The 10199-nt window shown below is 41.3% G+C and overlaps 2 protein-coding genes across 2 annotated transcripts; one reads left to right on the plus strand and one right to left on the minus strand.

Moving 5' to 3' along the window:
• Nucleotides 1-258: 258 nt before the first annotated feature.
• Nucleotides 259-5698, minus strand: avpi1 (arginine vasopressin induced 1). The gene is made up of 3 exons (XM_080507766.1): nucleotides 5426-5698; nucleotides 2830-3193; nucleotides 259-2738 (listed from the first exon to the last, which is right to left on the minus strand). The coding sequence occupies exons 2-3, from the start codon at nucleotides 3177-3179 to the stop codon at nucleotides 2489-2491; spliced, it is 600 nt and encodes a 199-aa protein (XP_080363892.1). The 5' UTR covers nucleotides 3180-3193; nucleotides 5426-5698; the 3' UTR covers nucleotides 259-2488.
• A 436-nt stretch (nucleotides 5699-6134) lies between these two features.
• On the plus strand, nucleotides 6135-7989 carry marveld1 (MARVEL domain containing 1). Its single transcript, XM_080508063.1, has one exon. It carries the CDS (start codon nucleotides 6397-6399, stop codon nucleotides 6892-6894), a length of 498 nt encoding a protein of 165 aa, XP_080364189.1. The 5' UTR covers nucleotides 6135-6396; the 3' UTR covers nucleotides 6895-7989.
• Nucleotides 7990-10199: the final 2210 nt, after the last annotated feature.

Raw genomic sequence — 10199 nt, forward strand, 5'->3', positions numbered from 1 at the left:
TCTGGTTCCCTCCAAGAGTCGTTTGAGTTTGATTTGAAACTCTGAAATTGCCCATACACATAAATTAAATTGTATGCGAGGCTTGCTTCTTTGTGTTTTCCCTGAAACAGCCTGACAAGCTGTGCAGGACACTGACTGATCACCCTCCGTCACCCCGTGACCCTGACATGGATGAAGTGAGATTGATAGATGATCGCCAGCTGTGATGTTAAGACAAAGACAAGAAACAAAACCAAAATAAAATACATTTTCCTTTATTCTAAAATGTACACTTTTAAACAGTCAAAACATTTGATCCAGTTTTTTGAGGAATGTAACATTTGTCTTTCAGAGAAGCAGTGGGCAGTTTATTGTCAACAGGCACAGTGAGGCCCTGAACTCACTTTGGTTTACAATGTGACTCACTTCCAATAAAAGAAGCTTTACAGACAATCCATTAAAGGCCTTTTCTCTCTGCACTTTTCGTTCCAATAGGAATCCGTACCATTGTCTCCTTTCACATTTTTAGATCTGCTCCGCCATGCCCTCTTTCGCTCTCTGTGGAAATTCCTTTTCTTTATTCTTGATGGTCAAGCATTGAGCTAATCAGTCTGCTGAGGCTTGCTTTTAAATACCACTGTGCTTCTGGCATTTAACTATTATGGCCTACAATTATATAAACCATCAGGTCCCCATCATCACTCTGTCCTGCAGGATGATGGAATACAAAATTCAACCTGGTTTCACTTCACAATCCAACCACTGTCACAGTCGTCCCATCTTCACTTGTCTCTGCTTATTGACTGGACATCACATTAATAATGCCTCTTCTCTAAAGTCATAACTTTTCATCCTTGGGAAATGTCTTATATTCTCACGATTGGTTGATAAGAGTCCTGATTCAACTACTGTATTGCAGCACACTTTGAAATGGCAGTGACACGTATGCTTTATACTCAAATATATACATTTAAACCAACTAAAATAATTTTCAAAAACCAGTTGTGCATCTTTTGAGCTTCTGTGGTCATTTCATTCACTTTGACTTCCTTAAACTGACATTAACAACTACCTCGAACTATATTGATGAATAAGTACTTCTCAAAAGTACATGCATGAAAACAATTCGTTTGAGGCAATCTGCTTTGTTGGTTTCAGTTTGTTTGACCAAAATGTCACACTTGTGACTTACATTAGTCACTCCCCTACCAGTTATAATATTGTGTAACAGCACAAACACAGCAGGGACAAGGTGGGTAAAGATCAAAATATCTCAATGTGACACTTTGAACCAGTGAGTGTAAATACAAAAGTAAGAAAAATATCTTAAGATTGATACACATCACATTTATCATCCAACACCACATACAGTACATGGGTTTTAGTTGTGCAAAATATCTATAGAAATGTTGATAAATTCAGTGTGCAGTCATACATGAGACGGCATGTTCAGGTCAGTGCGTAACTATTGATCTTTTCACTCAAAACATGCGACTGTGCTCCATACAGTGTTCGTCATTCACTCCCACTAAAATCCTACTGAAGCGTTACATTTTCAGACTGTGAGCTTAAATCTATGTGGAATCATTTTGTTGTTTTTCTCTAACTTAAATCCCTTACTTTGTGGCACAGACATGCAAAATATCATGAAAACCATCTCCAGTTTTACATATTAATTACTTGAACAGGGACAGCTAATTTTGACAACCTTCTGAGAAGTATCCAAACAATTGATTTTATTCAAATCACATTGTTTGTGCCTGAATGTTACTTGAAGGAATATGTCCTCAAAACCAAAGTACACATGTTGTGTTCACTGAGCATTTTGCCACTGATTATTGTGCATCTATTTTTTTCTACTATAGTATTGCCTTTCCCAGTACATGTACTGTACAACTCCTGTTAACATCTGTGTGTAAAATGTGCTCAGTACAATACACAAAATTCACATTATTAAAACAAATACAAGAACAAAACAAATGTTTCTATGGAAGAAACATTGCAGAGTTTGGTAATATTGGCAAATTTGCTGGTGGTATTATGACAAGAATAATGCTATTCGACTGAAGAAAATATATCCAGACCTCATGTTCTGGAGAAATGTCACAGTTGTGATACTTCATAAAACAGTTTCAGAAAAGTTAAGATCAATGCAAAAAAAATAAAAATACCAACATGACTGACAAAGACTAACACACATCCAGACGTTTTATGATGTGTGTTTAATGTTGTCAGTGTGTTGAGGAAAATACATAAGGCAATTTGTAAGAGGTAATAATCTTCATGAGAGACGTTGAACTTGTCGCTGCTTCATGCTGGAAGCAACAAACCTCAGTGCAGCATCCCTGTAGTGTATTTGCGAGTGCAGACATGTCAGTGTGAGAGAGAAAAGATGATTTTTTTTGGGGGGGGGGGGGGGGTGACAGCAACAGTTTTACTTCAAACTGCAGAAGCTGAGATCCAGCTTATCTGAGCCCACAACATCTCACACCGAGTTCTGACTGTGCAGTCAGTGGAGTATTCGGTGGAGGTATCTCTCTGGATTGCTTTCTCTTCGCCTCCTCAGTCCTAAGCTGCTTCTGACTGTTCGCTCAGAGGTCTCCGCAGGACCCGGGCTCTCGTTTAGTGCTGAAGTTGCTCTTCCCGTTGTCCCTACTGAGGTGTGTCTGTGAGGCTCTGGACTGCTCTGTGCTCCTGCATCAGAATCACTCTCCTCCCTGAGATCGGGCCCCTGGCTGCTCACCGAGCCCTCCCCGATCCTGAAAGACAAAGATTCAAAGATTATAAAGTCCTCGTGCTTAATTTTGTCAATTGATGTTAGTAACTTTTTTTCCCCCCCATTTATTTTACCTGAGGTGATTGAAGGCTCGCAGCCAATGTGAACCAAGTGCATCTTTTCCATTGGCCCTCAGCCCTCTCCGGTGACTCCGGGCCCGCAGACCGATTAAAGCCTGAGCCAGTTCTGCCTCGTCTCTGTGGCCCCAAACCAGCTGGGCCCTCTGCTCAGCATCCTCGTCCCCCGCTGCCTTGAACAGTCGCTGGAGCTGCCACAGATTCACGTTGCTAAAAATGTTTCCCGAGCCGGCCTTCCTACTCCTCCTGTCGGCCAGCCGCCACAGTGAGGGCGGGCCCGCCATCACGGAGGAGGAAGGGGAAGCAGGACTGTTATCCATCCAGGGAAACACGGGAAAAGGTGGCATACACCCTCTTTAATCTGTTGAGAATTAAAAAAAAAAAATTGTAATTAAGAGTATAAGCCAACAGCCGCTTCAGATTTGTCTTTTATATTTGACATAAACAACACAGCATGGAAACAGAAAGTTTAACACTGAGGTCAGGTGTGAGACGTCTGCTTTGGTTCTGTAATCCTACTTCACCAAGCGAGTGATGACGAACTTTGCTTTAAAGCCTATTAAACTGCAGATGGCATCTTTATCTTGCTTTACGCACATATGTTTTTCACTAAGACCTAAGCGGCACTAGAAGTGACCAAGGTCATGACTGCATATCAGTCAGTGGTTCATAAAATATCCTCAAACAAAAGAGAACTATTTGCCATTAGAATGATCTTCGACGACAGGCTGAACAGGTTTTAGCTGCAAAGGTGGAAATAATGAATTACAAACATTATTGTAAGTAAATACCAGTTTGGGTACATTTTCCATGTGTGCAATATAGTCATACCAAAGTACAATTTACTCCATGTAATTCATTGTTTAACAATTTTAAGGCTGCAAATGAGTAGACCCAGAATTTACACAATATTCAAACATTTGATCAGCTTTTTTGTATCCAAAAGTTTGATTGTTTGACAAAGAACCCTTCTGCTTTATATACACAATAGCTATAGTGTGATTTTTTTTTTAAATACTGTATTGTTTATCTAAGAAATCTGCTTTGAAAATACATTATTTTACACAAATAAATTCAGTAAAATGTTTGTAATAACTAATACTTAGTTTTAAGGAATGATACAGTCCATCCATCTTTTATAATTCAGGGTTATGGGGGGGCTGGACCGATCCCAGAGGGCAGGTTACATTCTTATCCTCGATCCGTAACAGGACAAACACAAAGAGATAATCACACACACATTCAAACTTTGGGGACATTTTCAGAGTCACTGATTAACCTCAACTGTATGGTTTTGAACTGTAGAAAGAAACCAGAGAATCTGTGGAGAACCACTCACACTCTGGGAGAAAATTCTAATTCGACACTGAAAGGCTCCCAAGCACAGACAATTTGGGATATTCTCTTGGTGAGGAGAGTGTTATTTATTGCACCACCGTGGGGCAACCAACAGTACTTCCATTTGAAATGAATACAATTTACAGCTCCAGTGCTTTGTTTCATATGTTGTTTACTACCACATTTGCTTGTGTTTCTACTTCAGGAAAGCTTCATTCCACTGGGTTTCCTTGCCCCTGTATCAGTTGACAAATAGCCTGCTCTGGTCTGCACTTTTAATATCCTTTGTTTTGCCATTTCCTGCAGGATGTGTGTATCATGTCAATGATTCCCTAGAAATGAATTCCCAAATAACCCAGACAGCTGCAGCTCATCCTGACCAACACCAAAAGAAAGTCAAGCACATTACACAAGCACTCAAAGCTGGGCTTTAAAGTTCTGTTACTTGTTTATTAAGCAATAAATGGTCTCAACCAAGGCCTTCATTTTACTCATGAAGCATCCAAATCCCACAGCCCATCTCGACCAAGTTTACACTGAGTTTCATGGAAATAAACAAGCTGAATCAGACTTCAGTTTTCAGCCTCGGATCAGTGGAAACTTCCATTGTAGCTGATATTTAATCCAAGACTTCCACTACAGTTTAGCATTGTTTTCACTTTCTATATGCAATTATTTCTGTTTGTGTTACTTTTACCTCTTGCTATTAATATTTGCTTTTTAAGTGACTTTTGCCACGGTTGTACCAAATGTCCTGCTTTTACCTTTGTTTTCAACGTCCTGGAAATGAAATGTTTCATTGTAATGTAAAATGCTTTGTGCACTTTATAAATGAATAAACGTGCTTTGCCTCGCTCCTGTGCATAGCTCTAACAATAAAGGGTAATTTGAGGACATCCTTTACGCTCATTTGTGTATGTTATTCCAAAACAGGAAAAAATATTTACGCATTTGCAGACCGCTTCTCATTTGTTTTAGAAGTAGGTTAACCAAACGTCACCTACTTCTCAATTTTTCCACCGTGTACCGGGTTTCCTGACGGTGTTGAGGTTGAACAACAATCGCTTGCAGTTGACTAGTGAATGTACCGTGAGTTTCTGAGAATGCATCTTCAGAACACTGGTAGTTGAACCGACCAGGGCAATACAATGACGCATTGTTGCACTGTGCCGTGCTGTTGTCAGTATGTGCTGAAGGCAGTAAACATAAATCGCATGATAGTCATGTGCAAATATAAAACTGGAAATAAGCTTACCAGCAGATCCCTGGTCCGTTCACTTCACTCTGCGCCGTGCGTAACGCTCTTGTTTCTCGCAGAAAGCTGCAGCTGTACAACGAGAGAGTGCGTCCAGCCTCATTTGCGAATAATTTGTGTCCTTGAGCTGTCTGTCAATCACTAAAGGTTGGCATCAAAGCGGCAAATAGGAGCCGTGCGGTTTGTTCCTGTGGCTCAGCGGCTTTGTTTCGTCCAATGACCGGACTGGAAGGGGAGGGAACTAGGTCTGGTCCGGCCTCCTGGCCACGTATAGGGCGTAGAGCAACGAGCAAATCCATTGACGTCAATGAGCCTGGCTGGCAAGGGAGGCATCTGTCAATTATGTGAGAAAGAAGTAACGTGTGAGAGTCTTGCGCAGAGACACGCAAACACCGTGACGCATGGACTTATCGTATAAACACAGCGCGCATTGATAATTTCTCAAAACATGAGGAAAATACCACGGTAAAGTAAAGAAAATACTTGTTCATTCAATTAGTCATATGTCTGCGTGACTAAAAGACAAGCGGGAAAATGTGATAACGCTTAAAATTAAACAACAAAACAGAGAAATTGGTAACCGGATGAGTGGACATGGATGAGTCCGTCAGTCCAGCAGAGGTGGAGAATGGGTTTGAATTACAGGCCACCCCCCAAACGCATCACCCAGCCCCCCTAAACAGACGCTACATTCAACAGAGGAAACGGAAAAGACGAAACATACAAGAAGGTTTGTCATTTCAAAACCCCGGGGCTGTGGAAAGAACAGAGAGTTCCCTTTTTATTCCCCAAAACTTGCCCACATTTGGCGGATTTATCGGAGCGCAAAACCCGGGCTTTCCAGAACTCTTTATTTCCACTTTTTGTCCATCTTTTCCACCAGCTGTTTGCAGCTGGCAAAAACGCACCCGCCCTGTTCGGGGGAAAAAGGGACCGATCGTGATCGGAGGAGGAGAGAGAGATAGCGAGAGATGCCACCCCAACCTCCGCAGCCGCAGGTGAGGAAGAACATCCTGAAGTTCCTGAAGAGTTTTTTGGGGGTCGTCCGGATACTGCAGATCGTCTTCGGAGCCGGCCTGTGGGTCACGATCGCCGCCAACAAATACGAAGGGTCAATCCACTTCGTGCTGTTCGTCGCCGTCCTCTTCTGGCTCCTCACCCTCGCCCTGTTCTTCCTCACCCTGCTGGAGAAGCAGGACCTGGTGCCGCTGCTCGGAGGGGACCGCTGGTTGGCCACCAACCTGGCGCACGACGTGGCCGCTGCTGCGCTCTACCTGCCGGCGATAGGAGTCATGATCTACAAGACGGACCGCAACTCGTACTGCAACCTGGACCTGTACAAGCACCTCTGCCTGTACAAGGTCTACCTGACGGCCACCGTGTTCTCCTGTCTGTGCTGCCTGGCCTATCTGCTCTCGCTTATTTATGGGGCCTGCAGAAAGTGTCGGGGGGAGCAGACGGTCATCTGATGGGGTAGCAACCGGGTGTGGTGATGACAATGGGGGCCAAAAGGGAGGAGGAAGAGGGTTTGGATCCATCCACAGCAAGATGAGGAATAGTTAACTTCACTGTAATTTTATTCAAAGTTACTCTATATGCAAAATTTACTCTACTGTCTCCCTCCTTCCAGCTGTCCACCTGGGTGTTGATTTAAAACCAGAGCAGCTCCTGCAAAATCGCAAACGGGAGTTATATTAATAAGGTACCACAGTGACATGTCTCCGAACTGAATTTATTGTTGATGTTAGGTTGTCTCATGATAATGCAGTTCATGCAGTTTGTACACGTAAGGGTCAAACCTCCTTCATTTAATCTTGTTCGTGAAATAATATTATTTTCTTTACAGTCACAGTGAAAACACCAACACAAACATACTTGGTTTTAGCAAAAAATATGTGCAGGGGTCATTATAGATGATAATGGCATGTATGTAAACAAAACATTGAAAATCTCTTATTTTGTTCTGAATGTGACTTTTTTTAAATCCAGAAGTAGATTAAGTATTGATATTGAGAACTTTCACACTCATCATTTATATTTAAAAGCTGACTTTCTTGCCAAAAGCCCCAAAAGGCACTTTTAGAGCTTCCAGCAACTCAGGTCACTACTGATACCTGTCTGCTGGTATTAAACGGGTTAACATCATTTTGTAGATGTTATGTTGGAAACTGTCCATCTCAGACCTCTCATAGCTCACAGTTGTCATCACAGGAGATTTTTTTCATTGCCTTTTTAAAGTTTATATTTTTTATGTGTTTATAGGTTTTTGTATGACAGCAAGCTATACTGAACAAACATGATGGATGCAAGTACTTGTTGATGTCGTTTTTTAAATACCAGCTCTGTTTTGGTTTTTTCAAGCTCAACCATTGCATTCAGTTATTTTATTTTTTATTTTTTTTAATCAGTGCCTTCTGTCAGAATGCTGTTCACTCAAAAACAGCAGTCAGACAAGATGGATGTGATTGGTGCTACCACGTGTATGCTGAATTTAAAAAGAAAATAGCTTATGTGTAATACAAAGAGCAAAAACACCAATAATAAAGATGAGAACGTGAACTATAGAGATGTTTCTTGTCATTATGTCTTCAGTGCATAATTCTTCAGATGAGCTGCATGAGGGTAATGTTTCAAAAATGTTGTGTCAATGTGGTTTTAGTAAAGCTTGGAGAAGGAACTGTGGGTCTGATACACAGACTGTGTTTCTGGTCCCTTTTCCTAAATGAAACACAGACATGGAGACGCGGAAGCCCTCGGGTACTTCCTGTTGGGAGATAAAAGCCTCGGCCAATCAGAGGGGATCATTTATAAGCTGTGCCACTTAACCACATGAAAGGCAAACTGTTGATCCTTAGACCTGTCTGAGCCTCCAGCAGACAGTGAGGGAGTCACCAACTCATGCATGCACATACACTATGTAACTAACAGAGCGTGTGTGTGCAAACTGAATCTTACTAACTCATTTTTTGAAACAGCGTGCATGAGGTTTGTGTTGTGTGAACAATAATCTGGGAAAAGGCTTGTTCTTACCGGAAAAGTCTGCTGGGGGGGGGGGGGGGGGGGGGTCTGGAGGTGGGCTTATACTCAGCCAATGAAAACAAAGCCAAACTGTGGAAGATGAGTCAATGTCTTGCTTATTCCAGTCAGCAAGCAGTTCCCAAAAACTTGTAGCAGCTTTAACAGCACCCAAAGCTGCAATGTTTAAAAAATATAACTTTAGATTTGATATCTTTATAAGATAAAACTTAATACTGCAAATGTGAAATGTTGTGCAATCACTGAAAGGGTTATTGAACTTAAACTTTTTTTTTTCCTTTCTGTGCTTTACTAAAGATTTTAGCTTTCTACTTAAAAACAAATCTAGTTTGCAGCCTATACCAATGAACACCTGTGAATAAAGATTATCCCTTCGTGCACCCATCAATGCAAATTATGCTCGACAGTTGTAAACTGCTGAAAATGATGTGAAGACATGTATAGAAGAAAAGGGAGACATAAAAATGGAAAAGGGGCACTTTTTGAATGGGACATCTTTAACAGAGAAAACAAGTGGCCATATGCCTGAGAGATCAGAAGATTTAATGCAGCAACACATTCCCTATTCAAACCTTTAAAAAATTGTTTAGATGATCAGTTACAAGGACACAAACACACGCCCACTGGATCTGTTGTGTGTTTACTTTTTACTTTGAGAAACGCTGTTTTTCCCCTCATTTGAGTAAATAAGTTCAATCATTGTTTGTTTTTTACTTAGTCAACATATGCACTTCTAATCAACTGAATTGAAAGCTACATTATTCTTGAATTAGAGATTACATATATGTTTGTTTCTGGCTTGAGACTGCACACAGTGAAAAAAAAAAAAGATTCACAAAGAAGATTTTCCTTTTATGGTGCGAGGCTTGTGCATGCTTGGCACTAAACTGACAAGTTCTGGGAAGGCGCATTAGATAAAAATGTAATTACCTAAGGTCCGGGGAGAATAAAGGTGAAACAAATGTAAATTCATCTGATAAACTGGGTGCATTCAGGATGACATCTATGGCCAGAGTTGCGGGAGTGGAAGAGTTAATGTTAACCAGATGCAGTAGCAGGATATAAATCTTGTACTTCCAAAGAAAGAAAGAAGTCCCCCACCACCACCTCACACTCAACTTCTCCCCCTCTGTGTTGTCCTGTCCACGTGTCAGCCCCAATGGAAACACATTGTTGTTTACACCCAAGGCAGTACACAGCAGCACTGTGTGTGATCATAAACAAAGTGTCACGTCCACATCCAGGCTTTAGTTTGATACTGAGCGAGAACCATAGTGAATCTTTTAAGTTCTGGCTGACTCACAGCTGTAGCGTATGCTGTCAATTAGGCCAGAAATGGATTCTGCACATCTACTTCAAAGACTTTATGAATTTGTTTCATTTACAGACTCCTTATTATATCACGATGACCACAATTCGATTTTGTGGAAACAACTCATTTGACATTATTTCTGAAACATCACATCCAGCATATACAGTGACGTCAATTAATCACAGGTATTGAGACTGGAATACTCTGTCTCAGGGTGTGGACAGCAAATGAGTGAGACATTGAAGAAAACCCAGACGACTTGTTATAAGGACATATTGGGCCAGGCCCTACTCTGCAGTGCCAACTGTGTGATATTTATACTGGCCAGTCACCCAAAAAGACATTTCCTGTATGTGCCCTCCCACCCGTCTGCAAGAGACCAGCATCCACAAGTGGTCATAACCCCTTTTGATTTTCTTTACCTCT

The sequence above is a fragment of the Blennius ocellaris genome (assembly GCF_963422515.1).
Source record: "Blennius ocellaris genome assembly, chromosome: 13".
In the NCBI taxonomy this organism is placed as follows: Eukaryota; Metazoa; Chordata; class Actinopteri; order Blenniiformes; family Blenniidae; genus Blennius; species Blennius ocellaris.